Here is a 23,886-nt window from a genome sequence, read left to right as displayed (position 1 = left end):
ATTCTTTAAGCTTTTTTTTTGGTTTTTTTTTTTTGGGGGGGGGGGGAGAAACACACTTTGCTGTGAAGAGGAATGTGTAGGGAATTCCAGATACTGACATATTTAATAAAAAAAAAAAGAGAAAAGAAAAGCAAGCTTGTAGGCAGGCAAATTCCCCTTATTCAGAGAAAGCCATATGTTCAGGATACTATCCTTAGTGTGATTTACTTGCTTCAGAATTAGGAAAGAGGGTTGCTAGGAAAAGTGAGATGCATTCAATTCTTTCACCCTCTTGAAGAATTTTATAAGGGCGACTACCATCTCCTTCCTTTCTCCCTCTTTCCCAGTCATGGAGAATAATCAATTCAGCAATAAGTCAGAGCAAGCAAAAATGTGATTGTTCTCATCTGCAATGCAGAGACTAAGACGGACTCTTTCTTTAAGGCCCAAATCGGGTATTTCTGCCTCAAAGTGAATCAGGAGTTATTGAATCATTTCATGTTTAGTAAGAAAGGATCTGAATTTCAGCCTTTTTGTTTTCCCCTTCACATTTGCCTAGTTCTTGTTTTCTTGACTACCCTTTAGCTCTTTCAATGGCCTCAATGCCATTTTGAACACATTTCCCTACTTCCTCCAAGGGGGGGAAAGCAGCAGCTGTACCAGGCAGGCATTATATCTGTTGCCAGTACTTCATTTGAAGTGGAGAAACGTGGCTTTCCCAGTCGTTTGAAGAGCTCGGTTGCCTCAGCATGTGAAGAGCAGCCTCCAAACTCTGCTCAACTGGCAACAGAGAAGGGAGGAATCTCTGTAAGACCTTGCAGGGAGAAAACTCCAGGTGCTGTGAGGTGCTATAGTATATCTAGCTAAAAATATCAGATACTTTGGCTTGCCTATTGGCTTGTTCGATGGCGATGCCTTGTTGAAATGGAAAAAGCCAACAGATCTGGAACAGTTTTAAACTTCTTGAACTTTGCATAATAATGCAATGACACAAGAGGGGTGGCATAAAGATCCCAGCAAACATACTTGCCCACCAGGGCAGCCCCAGCTCTTTCACTGGTTGTGCAAGCGTGGCATGCCTAGAAGATTAGGGACAGCCCGCCTGCCAGCAGCTGTAGTGGTCCTGGAAGGGTTGCTTTCCTCCTGGAAAGCTGCTGTCAGATACTTTGTCTAGCTTCAGCCCCAGACGCTTTGGTTAATGTTGTGCAAATCGCACAGAAATGTATCTTTCCTTCTGCTGCAAAGTAATGCTGGACACCTTCTGCAAGTATTTCACCTCTCCATGAATGCCAGAGACAATGCTTTTTCTTTGCTCTGCCTCCTGTTTGAGTGCCTCTCCATGACTGCATGGGCTGTGGGGTGTGAGCCCCAGCGTGGAGCAGGTACAGTGAACTTCCCAGCTAGAACCTTGAATTAAGAGTGTCTTGAATTAAGAGTGTGGGAAGGTACATGGCCCGCTCTTCTCTGAGGAAAAATGTGGAGTGTAGCTTAGTAGGTGTATTAGTCTGAACTCAGGTAGGCAGGCAGGTCGGGACTGATGCAGCAGCACGCTTACATGGGGGAAGATCTCTGTGCACATGTCACTACAGGTCCACCTGTTTGTGCATCTGCACCCCACGCATGTAAGACTGGAATTTTTTTGATAGTAATGTTGATCAGGGCCATGACTAGGCCCTTCCTTGTTCTTGTGTGTAACTGCATAGAGTGGAGAAACTTCAGCTTTCATTTAGCTTCCTATTGCTTTCAGAGGTACAGTTGAAACTTTGAACTTCTTAGGTCTACTTTGACTACCATCACATGGCTGTGGTATCCTGATACAATTTTTCTCTTCAGAAAAATGGTCCAAAAATCAGCATGCTTCACTGTCCATTTTGCAATGAGCTGATCCTTTTTTCAAGACAAACTTAGGAGCTTCTCTTGCTGTGAGGAACTGCATTTACCAGCAGATGCTTGGAGTACCTGTGACTTTGGAGATTGTGGCTTTTTCAGACTTGCTTTCTGAGAGCCTCTGAGGGGACAAGTTGCTAGGCCTGCTACCGGATCAGCCACCTGCATCTAGAATCTTGGCAACGGCTGAGATTGGACTATTGATCATGGTGATGTGAGCTTACAATTGCAAAAGAACCAAAGAAGGCTTTTGATTGTACGGACAGAAAGGCAGGACATATACATATACAGCCTCGGGGCTTGTGAGGGCTGAGCAGAAGTCCTTCTCAGGAGCAGTGGAACGAGGCATGCACTGGGGATCCTGAGGAGCTGGCCTTCTGCTTCTCTGGTTTAACTAGCTGCTTGTATCTCCCCTGGCATGGTGAAATCGCATCAGTCCCTTCACTAAGTGTTTTTTATCCAGACTACCAATTTCAACAAAGTGATCTTTTTTAAATTTTTTTTTTAAGTTCGGTATTAAGATCTTTAAGAAGGCAGGCCAGTGAGGTGATTTGGGTAAGAACCTTTTATAGTTGCAATATGGAATTTTTTCACCTTAACGAGCAAAGGCAGTGGTTTGAGCATATGCCAGTATACTTTTCCAGAGCTGTGATACAGCTGAACCACAGTGGAAATCTGGAACCGTAACAACACTGCTTATAGGAAGTTTGCCTCCCTGCATTTAACCACAAATGTGGTCAATCTTAGGAGAGGCAATAACGGAGAGGAAGAAAGGTGGTAGTATTTGATTAGCTTTGTTCTCCCTGTTTTCTGCAGTCTGTCTGATGGATGCAGCTCCAGCTGTGAGAGCAGAGTGATAATATTGCTGACTGATGGTTCCAGTTTCTTCCTTGTTACGCTCTGAAGATGTGTAGGGGTACTTTGGGGCAGATATAACAAGACTTGCTTTCAGCATATTAAATTCAATAGTCGTGCTATTATTAAACAGTTGTGCTGCTTGGTAAACGATTCACTATAACTGAAGATGATATAGAAGAGGATTAAATACCATGTAAAGATCCTTCAGATGGTCACCAGCTTCATGCAGGGACTGAAGCACTTAGTAATCCAGTCATGACAGGTATCTGCAGTGGGTGAGTGAGAGACAAAGGTCTTCCCGTTGCTCTTCACCATCGTGCCCCAGACCAATGTGTTAGCTCCATTTGATTCAGCAGCACAGGAATGGCTGTCTGTCTTGGAAACTAAAATATCTTCCTGCTCCCTATCTGCATGTTCTCGGAAATGAACTGTAATCCCCTCATAGTCAGGATAACCTTAATTGCCTGCTGGGGTAGGAAGGAAAAGATGAATTGGGCATCGGGTCTGTGCTACTAGGAGCGCTTGTCCTGATGGAGGGGATTTCCTGGAACCATCCTGGGAGACGCTTTGGGGATGTGGTTTAACAGTCAGCTTAAGGTGATCCAAGTCGGTGCCGCCACGAATGGGGTCATGCTGCCCTCCCTCCCCGCTCATGCAGTCCCTCTGCCTCCCTGCGTTGGTGTCCGGGCTCATACTGCCCCATGCTCGGCCAGACTGGGGACTCGCTCCAGCTGAAAGCTAATGCTGGGTGAGCGATTAGCTTTCAGCCCAGCAAGCTCCCTGGCCTGGCTGTCAGCGTGGCTGGGGCGGAGGCGGCCGGCGGGGGCTGCCCCCTTGGCAGCTGGGCGCTGAGATGCACCCTCGGCTGCAAATGCCGGCACAATGCCCTCCGGCCGTGCACGCTCCCCACACGTGGGATGCCTCGCTTGGTGCTGCAGCAGACAGAGCGCCTCGCTCCCTGCGCAACCTTAACATCTCTTAGAAGCGGGTGGAGTTGTGCATAACGAAAACCTAACAGATGGCTCTGTAAAGAAATAGGCAGCTTTTGTGCTGTTACTTACTGCTTAGGTTACCGAGCGTGTGCAGCTGCCGGTGCCTTGCCGGCAGTGCCCAAGGGCTGAAGGGAACTCGCATGCTCTCCCCATCTCTGGCTTTCAGCTTTTAAAGGCTTGGGGGTAGTTTAGGGGTTTTGTGAGCACATGGAGGAGAAAACATGGCTGAAAGTGTTCTCAATTCGCAGAGGAAATCCACAGTTGCTTAAACTGAGAATCTGCGTTTTTCTCAGTGCTGTGTTTGTACTGTGCCTCGTACACTCAGCTTCCAGCCCCTGACCAAGGCTCCCAGGCTACATGTAATTTAATTACAGTCTGATGACTGGCACTGAAGTAGGTAAAGATATAAATGTAATTTGCGCCTAGAAGTTATGTATGTAGAGTGAGCTTGTAATACTGGAGGCCTTCTCCAAAGTCATTGCTATCAGGAAATACTTCCTGAGGAAAGACTGGCTATGCTGCTTTGACAGGTACAGTCACTCTTAGCAGGGCTTTAACATGACTGATTTTTAACAGATGAAAGTAAAGGTGTCGTGGTCTTGCACGAGAGGTCATGGAATCCCTGGAGACAGCAATTGGGATGGCTTTTACTGCCAATAGCCACAGCTGAGGGGCTTATCTTGCATGGGTGATGAACATGGGAAGGCTCCTAGAGCTTCTGGTCAGATGAGTGGTAATGAACGCTAGTCATATGGAAAGTTCATCAAGGAAGGTTGTTTCATGACTGCACTCATAGCAAAGTTTCCTTTCTGCCCCTCAAGTGGCAAGGTAAAGCCAGCCTGCCTGGAGGCGAGAGCACCCAGGGCCCTGCTTATTCCACGCCACTGCAGAATTTGGATCTTGTGACCAAAATACACCACTGAACGTCGACTTCAGCTTAAAAGGAGGTATATCATTGTGGTTGTAAGGAAACCTCCACATACAAACTAAACTAGTGCGGTACTAACTAACTCTGGAGACAGCCTGTAACTAATAGGGCTGCAAAATAAGAGTTATCACTTTAATCTGTTGCCTAATTTTGAACATAACTATTTTGTTATTGATTACTTCAGCAAAAAAATTCAGATGTGTTTATCTCGCAATCCTTCCACACATTGCCCACTGCCAGAAGCCTCAGCTCTCCCCGCAGCAGCTGCCAAATTTTCCGTCTTTCTCCCGATACTTTCTTTAGCACCATTGTGCATTGAAACATTTGCAGGATAGTAAAATGTGAAAGCTGTGTAGCATTCCTATTTATTTTGGAATTCAGTTTTTTACACAAGGAATGCTGTAACTCTGCCATATTTACTTTCTTGTATTTAATTCAATAAAATGTATTTACCTGAAGCGGACACGAAATTTCCAGTTCTCTGTGGAAGGCATAGGGCCGCACTGCACAACTTGTTCCAAGTTAGTGCAGAGTGTGTGAGGGCTTCTTGCCAGTGTGAAGCGTGGGAGGAAAGTCAGGAATAAGAAGAGTCTCACTGCTATCATCAACAGGCGCCTGTTGAAAGGGTAGAAGTTATGGATGTCAAGGCAAGACGACAGGTTTTTGGGTCTTTTGAGTTTTATACTTCCAAGACAAACCAATGACTGGCAAAGCAGGTTTCTTCCAAGACTGTCTTTAAAGAGCTTTTGCTTCACCTTGGATAAGAACCTGCAACCTCAGATAGTGAAATGTAGTTGAGTTTTCTTGGGTAATCTTGACTGTACAGTTTGATATAGTTTAGAATTAGGGTTGGGAAAAAAATTAGTGTAGAAAATGAGGATTTTTTTTTTGAGAATCTACCACACTCTAGGCTTTTTAGCAATCTAGGAAGCCTACAGGCTGGTGGGGGCTTCCCATGGCTTACCCTTCCTCCTGCTGCTAAGAGAATAAGGCTGTCCTTCCTATCCACATACTGTTGAGAAAGGCCATCATACACAGGCTATTTTTGATCCTATTCCTTTTCCTAATTATATGTAGCTTTTATAAATCTGTCTGGATGGAAAGATCCCATGTACTTTGAAAGGGCTCATTTGATCTAAATTTAAGGATGTCTCATGTCCAGTTGTGAAACTTGCTATTTTAGTTTGCCCTACCTATAGCTTTTACTAAAACAAGAGGAAAAGGATGAAAAGGAGAGACTGAAAAGTCTGTGTGTGAGAGGAGGGAATGATGACTCATAAGTGGGACTGCATTTGAAAATGAAAAGGATCAAGGTGTACTGATCATGAGAGCGAAAGTTACGGTTTTTGTGAAGAAGGCACGATTAAATCATATGGTCATTTATCTTCTGAACAGATTAAGGTACATTTGTGGAAGAACACATGAGCCTGAATTGAGTAGATAATTTTGAAGAGAGAAGAAATCTATTTAAAGAAAGGAATTTTTAGTGCAGCCTTTAATAGGTGATATTTTAGTGCTAGATTCCACTGGAAGACTTCTCCAGGCTTCTGGAAAATCCCATTTAGCTGTCCATTGCCTATGGGATAGTTCTAATAACTGCACGATCATGCAGCAAGGCAGGTAGCAGAAAGGGAAAGAGGGGGAAGGCAGCAGTGCAAGAAGCCAAATGGGCTTTCTCTGAACTTTTAGGCTGTAATGAATAGAAATTAAAGCTCATGAATAGACACCTGAGTTTCTGCTTTAATCCTGGGTGTTCTCTCTTTTACCTCTCTGCTAATGTTCTGCTCTTCTGGTTTCATTCTGGCATCATAAAACTTCCCTAGAACTTGGGATGTCCAACAGTCTTGAAATAACCCTTTCTGTAGAGTTTAAGTAGTGTGCAATTATAAGGGTGGAGTTCTTCTGTATACAGCGCTGCAAAAAGTGCTTGTGGTGTTTCCTAAAATGTTTACCAGCAGTATCCAACAGCCAGCTTTTCCCACCTTCACCCTTCTTGTTTTCCTGCCTTTCCTCCCCACCAACCAAAAGCTGACACATAACAAAGATGTAGCTGTCCGACATGTGAATGAGGCTGATAGAAAAGATGTTTAATTTTGTAAAGCATTTTGATTTTAAAAAAAGTAACTGTCAGTATGGCATTGGATTAAAAATTGGCTAAGTGACAGGAAAAGGGTCCTTCTGATTGATTCCAGTGAGTATTTGCACTGATCCCAATACTATGGAGTGCTTTCATCATTGTCCCAGAACTAAACAAAAAAACTGTTACTGATAGTAATTGCTAGCAGAACAGTAAATGATAATGGAGCTCTCACAACTTGCTCTGTAGGCACATTCAAACACACTGCATCTTTAATACAGCCAAAGGCAAAGTTGTATGCCAGAGAACAGGGAATGCAAGCTATGCCTTATGAAAGAGGGCCTGTATCCTGGAAAGCAGCACTTCTGAGAAGTCTGTAGTGGACAAGCAATGCACACCAGCTTCCAGCGCAATGCTGAGGAGCGATGGCACTGAGGCTTGCATCCTGCCATGTTCAAAAAAGGGAACAGGACAGGGGATACTTCTGCCTCAGTGAATGGTTTTGGGGCAGCTGATACTTAAAATAACATACGCAATTCAGTGCTAGTGCTTGTAAAGGGAAAATGTTGAAAATGGAAGATGATGTTAAATAGGGCAGCAAAAATTCGAGGTCTGAAGGAAGTGCCCTACCAAGCAAGATTTTGCTTATGAAATTAGTATTAAGGGATAACTTGACTGATATAGAAGATACAGAATTGGGAGGGGTGGTTAATATAGGTGATGGTTGCACTGCCATCCAGAGGGACCTTGATGGGCTGGAGAAATGGGCTGACAGGAGCCTCATGAAGTTCAGCAAAGGGACGTGTGAAGTCCTGCACCTGGGGAGGAATCACTCCAGGCACCAGAACAGGCTGGGGCCAACCTGCTGGAAAGCAGCTCTGCAGAAAAAGCCCTGGGGGTCCTGGTGGACACCAAGTTGACCACGAGCCAGCAACACACTCTTATGGCAAAGACCACCAATGACCTCCTGGGCTGCATTAAGCATTGCATTACCAGCAGGTTGGAGGAGATGATTCTTCCTCTCTGCTCAGCCCTGGTGAGACACATCTGGCGTGTTGGGTCTAGTTTTGGGCTCCCCAGTGTGAGAGAGACATGGACATATTGGAGCAGGTCCCGTGAAGGGCCACGAAGGTGGTTAAGGCCTCGGAGCATCTCATACACAAGGAGAGGCTGAGAGAGCTGGGACTGTTGAGGCTGGAGGAAGCAACTCATGGGAGGGAGTGAAGAAGATGGAGCCAGGCTCTTCTCAGTGGTAGCCAGTGACAGGACAAAAGGCAATGGGCACAAATTGAAATGCAAGAAATCCCATTTAAACATAAGATTTTTTTTACAGGGAGGACGATCAAACGCTGGAATAGGTCTCTTAGGTTGTGGAATCTCCATCATTGGAGATATTAAAAACCCAATTGGACACAGCCCCGAGCATCCTCCTCTAGCTGCCCCTGCTTTGAGCAGTGTGGGGTGGACTACATGATCTCCGGAGGTCCTTTCCCACCTCAGCCACTCTGTGAGATGATTCTGGTGTTAAAGGACTTCTTAAATTGTTGAACTTGAGCACATCAAGAACTTACTACTGAAAGCTGAAACAATGCAAACTCAAAGTGGAAATTAGACTTTTTTTTTTTCTTTTAAGTGAGCAGAAAATAATAATGAGTTGGTACCTTCAAGTTTTGACAGAATGAATGTTTTGCTCTGTAATTTCTCTGCAGAGTTATGCTCTGTAGTTTCAGCTCTGAACAGCCTTGAGGTCAGCAAGTCCATCTACCTGCTTTTTGGTGGGTGGGAGCAACTGTGTTTATGGTGCTTCTTGACAGGTTCTTGCTTGTTTAACTTTCTCATAACAGAGATTCTAAAATTGCATGGCAATGTCTTCCTATCCTTGGCTGCAAGATAGTTTAATGTTACTAACTGCTAACAACTAGGGGAAATGTAGTGGTCTGTGATATGTAGGAGGTCACATTAGAAAGTTGGATTCTTTTCTTTGATCAAAGGGTGGGTTAGAGAGAAAATGTGAATTTATTTCATTTTAAAATTTGAGACTTAAAGGTAGTATTATTTTTCTGGAGAAGTCGTCTCAAGGTATTTAGTTTAGGGAATACGTAGTAAAGAAGACAAAGTGGAATGGACAGATTGTGTCTGTTGTGGGTCAATTTTGACATAGAGTTAAGTCCTTGCTTGACTCTATGACCTGAGATGTTCTGCTTCACCAGAGCCAAAAGGGATACTTTTTCAAAATACACTTCATAATATGAGAGAGAAGAGCAACTTTCTCTTCTCTTCCCCTAGAAATTTATTCTCTGATGGCACGTCTGTTTTGAATGTTGTCTTGTGAATTAGGCTATCACATCAGCTTTTTAGATTGCCCTGTCCGTGGCATGACAGAATTTACCTAGATGTGAAAAAGAAAATTAGTCTACCAAGGCTCGTTTGCTTTTTTAATGAACTGTTGTTTGTCTTCTTGTCTTGTTTTCACTCCCCCTCTGTCTCTAGGAATAAGTAAATCTTGCCATTTGAACCAAATAATATATCTTCATTTTGCCAGTACTCCCAGGTTGTTCTGTTCCTTGGTGTGGCTGATGGAGTGGTAAAATACTGCCGAGGTAGGACGTGCATCACAGCAAAAGCTCAGTGGATTAGTTGTTCTTTGTGACATTACACAGAATTTAAAACATTAAGAACTCGGCTATCTTTGTGCCATTTCAGCCATGTAAGCTGTCTGCTGCCAAACCCATGGGTGAAATAAGAATATATGCAATAGCTGCCTACCTTGATGTGGGGAGGGAGGAAATCATTGGTCCTTAGAGTTTAGTAACCCAGGCTAGGTGAAAATCAAGTTCAGTTTGTAGTCAGAAATGTGCTGTGAAGAAACCTTCTGATGGCAGTACCGGCTCCTGATCTAGGATGTTGGGGCTGTCAGCCACACGTGGAGTCTCTAGGTCCCTGCTATCTGCGATTATCTCTCTCTCTCCTTACATGCTTTTATCTGCTGATTTGGAGCCTCCTTTCCAACTGCTTCTAGGAATAGTTGCTTTTGGATACATAAACTGTGTTTCCTGGTTCTTGGGCACTTGTTATTTATTTTTGTTAGTCTGAGGCTTGGTATGTGGAGGAGGTTATTGTGTTAACGTCTTCAAGGTTACTTAAGATTATTTTTTTTATGTGATACCAGTAATTTCATTTTCAAAACTGTACCTAATTAACTTCTTGTGAATGATAAATCGATCTCTCCATGCAAAGTCAGCATTATAGTTACTTGTAGGTGCAAATATAACTTATCAGGGTTAATCTGTTGGGACAATGTTGGGACTTCCTTAAAGTAAACTAAAGAACCCCCCACAGTTTACATAACTTACAAAACTATCCTGTATTACAGTAAACGCTTAGGACCCTATGTTAGTTCTCATCGTCTGGCTCTATAAGTGCAAATCATTGCATCTCATCTGGGTCTGATTGTCTCCTGAAAGTTTTTTGTCAACTTTCACAATGTCCTTTGGAATCTATATAATATTTTTATCACCCTAAATGGATTCAAAGTACATTTATTACTTTAATTTTTGAAAGAATGTACAAGTTAGTTGGTTCCCTGTGAATCACCCATCAGTAAGTAAAGTGATGCAGTCCTTTGGCACTGCACTGGTATAACTCTGTACGGGTGTTTTGCGCGGAGTGCAGGAAAATTTGGGGTGCCAGGGTGGGAAATCTTGAACCGCAGACCTGTGCAGACAAGAAAACTTGCACTCCAGAAAATTCATTGGTGTAATTCCACAGATGCCATCCTTTCTTGTAGGTGTCCTGTATCCAAGGAAAACAAAGCTAGAGATGCTGTGGCTTAGGCTGGCAATTTGGTGAGCAAACTTTGTGATGCAAGCCCGATCTTGCATCATTGCAGTGCACCTACACTGAGATAGCACTGGCGTGGCTTTGCAAGTGCTTCTCCTTCTCCTTCCTTTTCACTTCGTACATATCAAACCTTATTAATTCCATCTTCCTAGAGAGTTTTATGACGATATTCTACATGTTCTGTAAGTAAGGAATGACTCTCCTCCCGATTCCTATGTTGATATATATGCCCAGTATACTACTACTTTAGTTTTTAACCTGTGTATCTGATACTTTATGGCATTTACTGGAATTTCCTCTGAGGAAGTTCATCCTACCCTATTCTCCAGCTCCCTCAATGTCTTTCCTCCCCCTCTCAGGGCTGGTTTGTTTAGAAGACAATTTGGCAGACAACTGACAGTGTTTGAAATTTTTTCTTTTTTAAGTAGCTGTGCTAATTTCCACACAGAGTGGAAGCCACTCAGTGGAACTAATCCAGTCACAATCTTATTTTGAAGTTAATGACTTTTTTAAAAATAGTCCTTAAATACAAAAACCAAAATAATCTCCAGGATATCTTTTGAGACTGACTGCTTTGCAATTGGTTTTTCTTTGGGACCAACCTTAAAATGATACAGAAGATTTATTTCCCTTGGTCCAGTTCAGTTTTAGCTTCACCAGTCAGGAGGCTGAAGTCTCCTGAAGGGCTGAAGCATTGCAAGCAGCTCTGCCGCCACATGAAGATGTGGTACCCTATCACACACCGTGCGAATTTAAACTATCGCTTTCTTATTTGGCTTACTTTGATCTCGATGCGTAATGTTAAAAGCGGACCTGTGTTGGTGTAATTGTTACATGTATATGCAATGCAAAGAAATTACACCAAGAAGGCTCTTATGCGGCCGGTCTGTCGTCACGTCCTGCCCCCCCGCCCTCTTGCCATCAGTTTGAAAGCTCAGTGTCAGGCCTGTTTTATGACAGCCTTGTTTTCTTCAAAGGATGTCTGTGGTGAGAAATTACTGACGTGAACTGCAACTGAAAACCCCCGAGCTTTGCTCTAGAGGCAGCAGCCTTGCTGAAGTGGTATCTTTGGGATTGGGCGAATGGCCAGTAGCTTTGCCATCAGTTTGTGGGACCAGGCTGGTGATAAAGCCTGCTGGTGGCAGGACTAGGCTTGCTACCACGGTGTTGGCCATGCTCACCGGGGTGGGAAACTGTCTTGCTGCACCCAGCCACCCCAAAAACCTGCAGTCAGGATTTGCCCCCAAATGCTGGTTGGTCTGTTTGTGCTTCTGCATGCGGGTCTTGGCTGTCTGTCAGTATATTGTCTGGAAATTTTGTCTCCAGAGCTTCCGCCTTAACCACCGGGCAGGTGCAGCTCAGCCTCCAGCAGCTGTTGGGATGAGGGAGTAGCTGTTACATGGAGCCGTTTTCAGGACTGCTCAGAGACATGTGCTCCTCACCTTGGGCAGTTTAGCAGTTGAGATGAAAACTGGGTGCAGTTTCCTGAAAATAACTTTTCATATTTCAACATGAAGTGGTAACTGGAGCCTTCAAGCTTAGTACAGTGCAAAGCCATTGCTTCCAGTAAGAAGTAATTGTTTCATATTTCGTGGAAAAAATTGCAATAGAAAGATCTCAGATGATTCATTTCCTATGCAGCATAGGTGTAATTCTGTTGGTTTGAGGCCTGAAACGTGGCTTATGCTTTGGTTTATTTCTTGCACAACCGTTGTCATGTCCTTCCCCTTCTGGTGCAAAGAAAATACGAAGTACTGCACCGGTGTAGGAGAACAAGATAAGCTGCACATTTTAGCAGTGGCTACTATACTGAGCGCAAGCCTGATGGGGTGTAGGCTGATCCCATGGCATCCGAGTAGACTGATGAGCAGAAAATGGGTTGTCCGCTTACCTCAGTGCCCGAGTTACATTGGTGGTGGTGACTCCGAGGCACTCTGACCTTCTGGCAGGTCACCTCTCCACAAGATATCAGGATGAAAATCAAAGGGAATTAGTACCTTGAGATTATAATCCTCCTTCAGAAAAAATGACCTGCTGTAGGTCTAGGAAGAAACCACCATTTTTCATTGCTACGTTTCGCTAATTTCTTGGTTTGGTTCAGGTCATCGTGTTTCATTTAAAAGTGGTTGAAAACGTTCTTCTCTTCGGACAGGACCGAGATGAGAGAAGTGTGAACTGCCACATGGGGGTGAGGTGCCGGGCATCGATGCAGAGCGCTGCTAATGCGGGAACGAGCTATCCACGCTCTAACTGTTAACATATCTGAAAGCTAATGTATTCCTTTCAGTGGGTGTTAGAAATGGCATTGTGTGATGTTCTGCAGTAATGACTGGGAGGCACTCATGACACTTGCATTACTTCTTTCTGCATATTCAACCTGAGCAGGGAAAGCCATCGCTGGGTTCCTCTGGCTTGGGTCCTACTTTCAAACAAGAATCTGCTGATGAAACTTGGCCACCCACATTTTAACTTTTTTGAGCTAAATGTGAGTCTTACGGTTTGATATTTAAGAGCTTACAGTTCGTGGCTTCCTTGACACTCCCGATACTTCTGAGGGAATTGTGAAAATGGAAAATCAATGGAAATAGGATGGTTTAATTAGGCCTTGAAAGAAACTTCACCAGAGTAACGCTATCAGCCTTCAGCTCTCAGGGTCAAATGCCTAATGAGGAGATGCAAATGATCAGAATGTAGTTTAATTTGATAATTGTGAGGTGCCTCTTATTGAATGATAAACCCAATTAAGACATACAAAGGGGATTTTCTTTTAATATTCATCTACATTAAAAACAAGCAATTTGAATTTGACTGTAGCTGAATGAATAATTTCAATATAGGAGCTAAAGAAGAATTTCCCTCAGTCAAAACTGTAATAAGCTGATACCTGATAAGCTGAAAAATAAGCTGATAGTTTAGGAAACACAAAGGTATAGTGGAAATGATTTTTTTGTCCCCTTTTTACTACAGTTGCCATTTTCTGAGAAGAAAATTTGGGGCTTTTGTGTTGGAGTAGATTGATCAGGATGATTTCTGTAAGCTGTGTTTTCATTTGCTTTAAAATGCTTCTTTAAATGTTACTTTAAATACCAGCTGCTTGTCACTCAACTAATAATCCTGACTAATAAGTAGCGATGTTTCAGACTCCTGTTCTTTTTCTTGCTTTTACAATTTATTCAATTTTCAATGCACTATTTTTTGTGTATTCTTTATATGCTTTTACCTCAGTCTAATGAATGAGCTACGTGTAAAACTTAATTTCAAGGTCATGTTTTCATTAAAGTGCCATTCCTGGTCTTGTTCCTCTGTGTAGGGTAGTAGGGCAATGCCTGCTTTTGACAGAGAAGTAATATTTTTGGGAAGAGTTGAGAGGGCTTTTAGAAACCTCCGTTTTAAGAACATACTTAGTTTATTGTCTTTTACGTGCAAGTAGTTTAATTCCCAGCTATTTCTTTATCTTCCTATTCTTTTCTTAAACACCCTTTTTATGGTTTTATACTGTCAGAATTAACTACTTAAAACCAAGGGTAGTATAGTACAAATTATTGGTATCTGTGTGTAGACCACTGGGGTAAATATTTCTTCATGGAAAACTGAACTCTGTCTCCCTTCCAGGAGTGTGGACTGCAAATTTATTTCCTCGTTGCTCGACAGAAATAGGCACAAAACGAGGAGTTGTCACTAGGAGTCCGAAGGCAGCAACTCGGAGAGTCCTCTTGCATCTTTTTGCTGACCTCAGGTGTTTCCTCACTTGTGAGCTGACCTGCAGAGCTCAGCCCTTTCCCTGCTGAGAGCTCCTCTGCTTTCCTCTCTGCACCTCTCCCCATTTTTCGGTCTCTCCTGGCATTAGCTGTAGTGTTTGCCATGCCCTCAGCTGGGTACAGCCCTCTGGCAGGCACTCGGGGCTCTCCACATACCAGAGTTTGTTCATTTGAGCGCGTTCGAAAGGCACAGCCTGTATCACCTTGTTCAGTGGAGAAATCTCCCTAGCATATGAATTTTTCTGTGCATTCACCCCAAGGTGTCTTTTTTCTTTGCTTCTTCACTTGTATTCCCCCCTCATCAAGCTCCAGCTTAATTTACCCTTTCATGTAAGGTGTTTGCTTTCTTCTCTGCAGCTCTTGACCTCCAGAACAGCTTTCCAGAGTTCATGCCTCAGAACCTCGGCTTTTAAATTGTATTTTTGAGTGACTGCTTAATTCTGAAAACATGGAGGAATACCTGTGGAAAGTGTGTAGGGATTGTTAAAGTGCCTGTGCTACGGCTTCCTCTCTGCTTTCAAAAGTTATCTGTACTCTCTGGATAGGCTTGCATCCCCTCCCCAGTAATATCACCATTGTGGTGACATACAGAAAAGCTGCCCTTTTATCTGCCCCTAGCAATTGTAATATCTTCTAGAGACTACGCCAGACTTAGTCATCTGCCCTTGCTTAACTTGCCCAACTTAGTCCTCACTCTGAGACACTGACGGAGACACAGTTGAGCGCTAAGACACATTTCTCTGGCTTGCTGCTTGGTTCACTGTCAGCTATCACTTAATACACACAATTTATTCCTTGCTATGCTTGGTCATTTCCAATCTTCCTATTTTCCCTGCTCAGTCAACCCTAAATGGGAGTTGCTTTCCAACTCCTCATCCCATTTTTTTGGAATAAGTTATTTTATCTTCTGTCCCCATCTCAGCAGACTTTGTCCCAGTTTACTTTTGCTCTCATTCTGAGTTCAACTTTTGTCCCTTTGTATTTAAATCAGACTACTGCTGCTCTAATATGCCCTGAATGCCTGCTATGGGGGCAGGGGACTTAGATGTGTCTCATCCTGGATGGGACCTCCCAGGAGATAGCATGTGCATAGCCTGGGCAGGCCCAAGAGCTGTGGCGCTTGCAGTTTGAAATGGAATTTGGCTGTTAATGTTTATACTGAACATGTACCAGCTGTGCTTTTCCAAGTGTTTTTAAATTTAGGATTTGGAGGGAATAGAAAGGCACATGCCCGACTCGGATCATCCTTCTGTCAAATTTTACGTGCCTGCTAAAGCATAGTGGGTGCAGCAATATTTCAGACCAAGGGGTTTCAGAAGGTAGCACAGGTAACATAGTTTTTCTTAGGTCTGTCTCTTCCAGACAGAGCAACTGTCTTGCGTCCAGTAATAAAGCTGAGGGAGACATCTAGCAGGAAAAATTTCAAATGCGCATAGTTTGGCAAAGTTATGCTCCATGGTTTTATCATTGGAAAGAGTTAGAGGACGTTTTACTGCTGCTTCCCTCGAACTTAAAAATATAAGCCTCACAGAAAATGAGGCTTTGGTTTGACACGGTGCGGTCTTCAAAACTGATGCTCGGATCATCCTTCTGTCAAATTTTACGTGCCTGCTAAAGCATAGTGGGTGCAGCAATATTTCAGACCAAGGGGTTTCAGAAGGTAGCACAGGTAACATAGTTTTTCTTAGGTCTGTCTCTTCCAGACAGAGCAACTGTCTTGCGTCCAGTAATAAAGCTGAGGGAGACATCTAGCAGGAAAAATTTCAAATGCGCATAGTTTGGCAAAGTTATGCTCCATGGTTTTATCATTGGAAAGAGTTAGAGGACGTTTTACTGCTGCTTCCCTCGAACTTAAAAATATAAGCCTCACAGAAAATGAGGCTTTGGTTTGACACGGTGCGGTCTTCAAAAACTGATGCTGGCTGTCCCCCCCCACGGTACTTCCCCCTCTGCTATCTTGACAAAACCCCGTGCTGGTAGTTACATCATGCTTAGCACTCTATCTGTTATGTTCTTACAAGGTAACACTCTGGCTTTTTTTTTTCTTTTTAATTGATGCCAGTTTCTTTCCCCAAGAACTGAAGTTGATTGCTGTGTGACACGAAAGCAAAGCCACTCGAATGCCAAGCTGATGCCCCAAGGAGGATGGAAGGTGTCCCACCACTCCTGCTCGGCAGCCCTCAGTGCAGACAAGTCGCCTGGCAAGGGCTAACCCAGCAGAAAACTCCTCACTTCTGTTTTGGAGGAGGGTTAGGTTTCTGCTGGTTGTGATCCCTTGAGCCAGCTCCCTGCGGGGTCTGATGAGGACCCATCGGTCGGGTGCTGCCCGCAGCGGGGGAGCAGTGGTAGCTCAGGGTTGGAGGGAGGATGCAGGAGAAGTGGTGGTGGCAGCAACCTGTTAGACCCAGGTAGCTGTGAGGTCAGAGCAGCCCATTAAGGAGGGATGGGCTATAATTTCCCGATTGCACCTTTTCCATCCCTTTTTTCAATTCGTGATAAGCTACGTTTGCTCTTTTTCTAGTCTTCTGTAAGCATACCTGCCTCCAACCTCTTCTTAAAAGTTAATCCCTGAGACTGAGTATTGTAAAGTGAATTTCATCAGGTCCTGCCTAATTGAAAATACTTAGCTTGTCCTAGTACATTTTAAACTATTTTCCTATAGACACAAGTGTTCTTATGAAGACGTTCTTGTGGGTTTGCCTCTGATGTTAATTGTGGTAGCTACCTGGGTTTCTTTTTTTTTTTTTTTTTTTTTAAAAAAAAAGGGATTGAAGCTAAAAGGGCATAACTACGTAGGAGTCGAGGTGCCGCCGGTTCTTAGTGGTCTGCACTGAACAGTGGATCCATAGTTGTATCTATATCAGCAGTTGCTTGTAGTATTGAAAGAGAAAATGGAGTAAAAAAAAGTTGATGCCAAACTTTTCAGGTCTCCACCAAGGGGTTAGGTAGGTGTCTGGTTCAGATCAATAGGATGCTTTCCTGTTACTTTTATGTTTCTCGCTGGATGTATCAATTTGTGGCTTTACCTGTCTCATTGCCCCATGTGCTTTATGCTCCTTTCACGATCCCCCTGAGGAATCTGACTTCCATTTATTGCACTCAAGTTTCATGTTGCTGAGAAGTTCTTAGTCCCTATGCTTCCTATCTTTCCCTACCATTGGGATGCTTTGTGCTGGTGTCTTTTGGCTTGATACTTCTTAGCAGGTCCCACATACTGTGTCAGAAGATTCTGCATGCTATGATTGATCAAACAATGCAAATAAAGACAATACAAAATTTGTACAAAAACTTGTAGAAATACTGCAAATAACAAATACAGTGCTGTAGCAGAAATAAGTTATGCAAATATCAAGATTTTTTTTTTTTTTTTAAAGGGTTACTGATTCTGCTGATTGCTGAATGCAGATCTTGAGATTTCTCAATGGAAGTCTGTTATCAGAAAGCACTATGAATAATTTTGGAGATAGGAGAGAGAAACCGTGAGTCCCCCAGGATCTCTAGTGCAAAGAAAAAGGCACTAGAAAATCTTTGGTCTGTAAGTCAGGGAAGAAGAAATTGAGAGAATATACCACTTCAATCCTGCATCTTGTTATGAAGTTTGTAAAACAGGAAGGGGAAGAAAGCACTTGCTGAGTGATGTGTAACATCTGGCCAGAAATTAAACATCCCCCAGGGTTTGCTAAAATTGCCTCTTGGTAACTTCACCAAGCTCTTTTAAACTCTTCTAAAATATTTTGCTCTGTATCTCTTGCTCAGGTTTTCTGTATGCTTCGTGCCCTACAAAATAACTACCTTGTAGTGCTATCTCTGCTGTTTGGTATTTTTCCAGAAGCTAGTCAACAGTCCTGTGCTGCCTGTAGGTATGGTACGCTGGTGAGACCAACAAGAGTGTGTTGTTTGTAACACCCCCCGACACACACGGATGGGCTTGCGCTGCTGTGCGCAGCCAAAGGATGCTGTTTATGTTCTCTCACTACGAAACCTGATTATTTGAAGTTCACAGGAGCAAGTTGTAAGTGTTTAACCACAAAAGTAGGGGCAAAATAACGTTGTTCATGTCTTGCAAACAAGTTGAGACAAAAAGTTTTGATGTGTAGCCCAAACCAGAGTTTCTCTTCTGATGGAGAGAGCTGCTGCAAATCTCTGGATTTTGAGTCTTTAGCATTTCCCCTCCTTCTCACACCTGGTTTTGAGATTCTCTTTTATCTTTAATTGTACCCCTTTGGCCTAGTCTTCCCACACCCTGAATTGTTCCCTTTTCACACCTCCGTCCTTTTCTCTTATAGTTCTCAGGGTGGCAAAACACTTACTTATAAAAAGTGTGAAATGTATTTCTCCCTCTGGAATAGCTGTAATCTTAATTTAATCCAATTACGGTGGCTAAACATATTAGCTGGATGCTTTTGTTAACAGTTGACCTTTTTAAAATCTGTGTCCTTGGATTACAGAGGGGATGTCTCAGGGAGAGGAGCAGAGGTCTTTCACGCCATTAGAAGCTGCCACCAATGGGCTGCTGGGAGCCTGGTGCCTGCATTGGTTAGAAGGATGCAGTTAGTTCAGTTTTGCTCTGTCACCGATGAATTAGTGCATTGCCCCTTTGCACAAAATATGGAGAAGAGTGGCTTGAGCACTCTGCATACGCTGTTACGCTGTGGGCTTATACGATTTTCATGTACTTTAACTCGCCTTTTAATAAGTTTGAGGTTTGCAAATGGAGTCCAGTACAAAGATGTTAACTATCCATAAATAAATGCATATAAATGAATTTATTTAGAGCCTTCTGTTGGTCACAGACCCGAAGTAAAAAGCATAGGCTAAATCCACAATACAGAAATATCTGTCTATAGCTCCATAGCAGAATGTATTATTTTATCTTGTTTCCCTGAGGAGCAGAATACGATCCAACCCTCTGGGGCAAGTCTAAAGAGCAAGCAAATAAAATACTCTGAATTATCCTACCTAATTGAATAAACAACATTCTTCAGAAACAGTTATTTGGCTAAACTTCACTAGATGTAAAACTTTTTTCTTTTTTTCTGTGTCTTCCCAGGTAATGTTCTTTCTATTGTTAGGATAACAAGTATCCCCAGATTTAATTTCAGTAACCTGACTAGCATGGCAGGGTATAGAATTGTTTCCAAAGATAGTAGATTGTATTTCTGTCTAGGAACAAAATTCATATTGGTGGTGGTTTTCATTGCAGTTTGTCTTTGTGTTGCATAGTTCAACAGTTTCATTCATGATTTTTATAATTCAGGATGTACACAGCTTTCCTTTGAGCTAAATGCAACGTTTAGCTGATTTTCAGGCATCATCTTTCTGATACTACTTTTGCTCCACCTTGCTTTTATGTAGGCAGCTTTAATGCAAACATGCTAGTTAATGTGAAATAAATGTAGTGGTTGTGCTTTCAATGAGGACAAACTGTTGACAAGCAGAGGAGAACAGTTGTCCAATGCTGCTCTTGATGTTGTGTCTCGTATTTCATCGATGGAAAGCTTATAGTAGTGGAAGTTACTGGCCCTCTCAAAGCCATCCTTTCAAATGGGGAAGGAAAAATGTAACTTGCACTAATACTACCTGTGCACAAACTTACACGGATATAAGGAGTTTTTCAAAAGAAATGTAGCTTTGTGTGTGCATACCTGTGTGCTTGAGCATTTGTCTTTGGTTTTCTTAACTGAAACGTTCTCAACTCAAATGGAGGTAGAAATCTTTCATATGTATTTAAAAAGGTCCAGACTAGACTGAAGCAGGTCATACAACCGTCACTCAACTTTTCAAATTAAAAAACATTGCTGAATTTTCCAAACAAAACCATCAACCTAGCCTTTGAGAGTGAAACATTGAAGTCCACCTTTGGATTCCCACAAATATTCAGATTGCCTTGTGATCAATATGGGGTATGAACCTGTACTGATACAGAACCTTGCTGTGAAAAGTTCACTGCTGTCTGCCTTTCCTGTAATCCCAATATTGTGTTTGATAAAGTGAAATACACTTCTTAACAATCCATCAATTAAAAAAAAACAACTGTTTTTTTTAACAGGCAAAACGAAGGCTGGAGCTAGGAGAAAGTGGCCACCAGTATCTTGCTGAAGGACTAAAGACTCCAAAGGGGAAAGGAAGAGCTGCCACAAGAAGTCCAGATAGTCCAAAAAGTAAGGGAACTTGTAACACGCTGTATGGCACAGTTTTTTGATTTCGCTAGCTTGAGATCAGAGTAAACCAGTACAACAGGCTGCGTTACCTTGCTAAAAAAGTGTGTTTGTTACTGTCCTCACCTGGATGTGTGTGCAACATACTCGACCCCACAGCCAAGCGGCGCACAACGTGTTTTCAGTGTGCATCAATTGCTGGTGCAGAGCTGCTGAGAGGCCGCAGAGGCTCCTGGCTGTTAGGTCTGTCCCTCTGCCTGCTGGGCAGCCTGCAGCCTCTCCGTCCAGGACCTCCTCTTCAGCCAAGGACGTGAAGTTGGGGATGCTTAGGAGAGGTAGATGCTGAGGAATCAAGATGATACGACGGGATCAAACGCACAGTTTTCAGGCAAGGCTAATCAGGCCAGCCTCCTCCTTCCTCGCTAAAGTTACAGTAGCTGATTGGCAGGGCTTCTTCCCCCAGGCAGGGGTTTGCAAAGAGCTGCTGTGCCCCAGCAGCGTTGCACTTAAATGTTTTTTGTGGGCTCTGAGCTGCCTCCTCCCCCGGCAATATGACTAGATTATTACTGCCACTGTTTAGTTACTGCAAGTATTAATTTTTGCACATCTGTATGGCCTTGGGCAGTAGGTTTCTTGCAACAGGAGCTGGGGGTGTAGCCTTGCCATCTTGTTTGGGGGATTTCAGCAGGAGAATTAGGCTTGCAGAGAGAGGGGAATGGGGAAAAAGGAGGACTGGGGCAGCAGTGGTAGTGATGGAAGAGCAAGAGATGTGAAGGGGTACTTGTCCCTCCTCACTAGTCTAAGTCTTGTTTCTATTGAGGCAGATGGGAGAAGTGAAATTAGCTGAAGATATGAACTTAAAGCAGACAAATTAAACCACCACAGTTGTTTTAATTAAACTAAACTTCATTAAGCTAAATGAAGTCCGTTTTAAATTGAAGTGTGTTCTCACGGAAGTTCAGTACCATTCGGAGCATAGGATGCTGCTGCAGTGTTGATAAGGCTGTATAGAGAACTTCCTTGCTGCATGACCAGGAGCATATGCCATTTTAGGTGGGGATCAAGTATTCTCTTGCCCTTCTCACTCTGATCCTCTTATTCTTTTCCAAACCCCAAATTCAAACAAACAAACAAAACCCACCCTGCTCTAAATTCATAAGGTCACCTAATTGATATGAATTTTCCTCCATTTCCCAGTGCAGACAAGCCCTGAATCTATCAAAGAACGAGATACAGCAGGTTCTCTTTGCAAACAGGCAATGAATTGGTTTTTATTGAAAAGCCATCATATCCTTCAAAATATTTCGGGGTAGTCTAAAGGTTCGCTTTCAGGTAGAATTTCAGTTTTGACTGACTTCTGCAATTAAGTGTGGGACCTGAACCTTGAAAACATGAAAATGACCACCAGATCAGCCTAAGATCCATCCTGCATAATACTTGAAGCAAATGAAAGGTTTGAGATGTACTAGACCAGCAGACTTCTAATAAAGGCTGGCTCATTTCCCTTGACACAAAGGCCTTGAACATTTAGAATTAGAAATTATTCTGATCTACGTATTTAAACTCTTAAAAGCTCATCTATCAAGTACATAGAAGCTACATTTGTGCGTTAGAGCAGCGAATTGTCTAGTAAGATCTGAGCCGTTTGCTGACTTCTAATTTAAAAAAAGTGGATACTCTTGCCCAGTTTGCGCATTGTTTGGTTATGGAGAAATGATGATTATAAATTGTACCTTGCGTCAATCTCCCTAATTCACTTGAGTGTTCTGTAAGCCATGGGGCCTGGCACTGATGGAATCTGTCATTGTGTTCACCCACTGAAGTACACCTAAGTCCTGCTTAATTGCATGTGAAACACTTATCTTACAAGAGGGGAAAATCAAACCCTGATGAAAGCTGGCTATCAGCCTGATGAAGGAGAGTCATAGGGGAATTTTTGGTATTGCTGCCAGGATAAATAGATACTAAAATTACTATGAAGAATTCACATAGTGAAAGCCTAAGTAGAATATTGCTACGTGTATCCGTCAGACTAATGGAAATATTTGCATTTAAAAAAATGTATGTATTTGCTCATGTACCTGTGACTTTTGGAAAAGTACATCTTGAAATACAAATAAATACCCAGTGGTAAGTTGTGTCTTAATGCAGAGGTTTGAGAGATTTCTTTAGTAAAAATGAAAGAAATATCTGTAATATGTATCCTTTCATTTCTGGATGCTGCTTTCGGAACCAAAATGAGAAAACCGATTTATCTGGGTTTTTTCCTCTTTTCTTTCCAAGCTCCAAAATCTCCTTCAGAAAAGACTCGGTATGATACATCACTTGGCCTTCTTACAAAGAAGTTCATTCAGTTGCTGAGCCAATCTCCTGATGGGGTCTTAGATTTGAACAGAGCGGCAGAGGTCCTCAAGGTGCAAAAAAGGAGGATTTACGATATCACCAATGTACTGGAAGGCATCCATCTCATTAAGAAAAAATCCAAAAACAACATTCAGTGGATGTGAGTATTCGTTATCCTTTTCCATTCCTGCTGGCTGATTTCACTGTCACAGAGCAGCAGTGTTTTTCTTCTCCCACCTTCCATTCTAACACTTTGCTCCAAGTAATCATCCAAAACGCCTTCTATCAGGAAAAAGCTTTCTTTTTCTGTTAAGACAGGTTTTCAGTGTATAAATAGCATTTGTCAGGGAAGTTAGAAACCAGCATTTTGTCTGAATACTGGATTAACTCATTTGCTTTTGCAAGTGGAGTAAGATTTTAGGTACACATCTCTACCTACTGCCTTCCTCGGTCTTTTTCAGGATGTGGTTAGAGGAGAGGGGCGTTAGAAAAAAGATTTTGGAAGTGCTTAAAAATATTCGACTTCTCCATCTTGATGCTAGTTCCAAAATGTGTTGTCATGATAAAAAGATGCTTTTTCTGGAAAGCGTAGTTTATGTTGATTCGCTATGGGCAGGTTGAGGGAGAAGGAGCTAAGGACTGTTTCACGTGGGCACCAGTGACACAGCCAAGAGCTGTCTGAGGACTATCAAGAAGGACTGCAGAGCCCTGGGAGCGGCGGTAAGGGACTCTGGAGCACAGGTAGTTTTTTCATCAATCCTGCCGGTCAAAGGGAAGGGGTTTGAAAGGGCCAGACGAATCTGGCGAGTCAACAAATGGTTACGGGACTGGTGCCACAGCCAGGGGTTCAGCTACTTAGACCATGGGACTCGCTTTGAGAAACCTGGTCTACTGGGGGCTGACGGGGTCCATCTGTCAGAGAAGGGGAGGAGCATCTTCAGTCATAGGCTTGCCAAGCTGGTGAAGAGGGCTTTAAACTAGAGATGCCGAGGGAGGGGAACCTCAATCCATCCCACTCCTACCAGTTTGATGCCAGGGCCAGCAATAGATGCCCAGAGCCTGGAGA

At 43.0% G+C, this 23,886-nt stretch overlaps 1 protein-coding gene across 1 annotated transcript in view; it reads left to right on the top strand.

Annotated features, from left to right (window-relative positions):
- Nucleotides 1-23,886, top strand: part of E2F3 (E2F transcription factor 3) — a 40,265-nt gene that overhangs the window by 5,033 nt on the left and 11,346 nt on the right. The window contains exons 2-4 of the mRNA XM_009273967.1: nt 19,094-19,119; nt 20,369-20,480; nt 22,761-22,980. Of these exons, the coding sequence (XP_009272242.1) occupies nt 19,094-19,119; nt 20,369-20,480; nt 22,761-22,980 (358 nt within the window). The remainder of the gene's footprint in view (nt 1-19,093; nt 19,120-20,368; nt 20,481-22,760; nt 22,981-23,886) is intronic.

The sequence above is a fragment of the Aptenodytes forsteri genome, unplaced genomic scaffold (assembly GCF_000699145.1).
Source record: "Aptenodytes forsteri isolate BGI_AS27 unplaced genomic scaffold, ASM69914v1 Scaffold831, whole genome shotgun sequence".
NCBI lineage: Eukaryota > Metazoa > Chordata > Aves > Sphenisciformes > Spheniscidae > Aptenodytes > Aptenodytes forsteri.
Note: the sequence above shows the minus strand (reverse complement) of the source record. Positions and strands in the feature narration are given on the sequence as shown.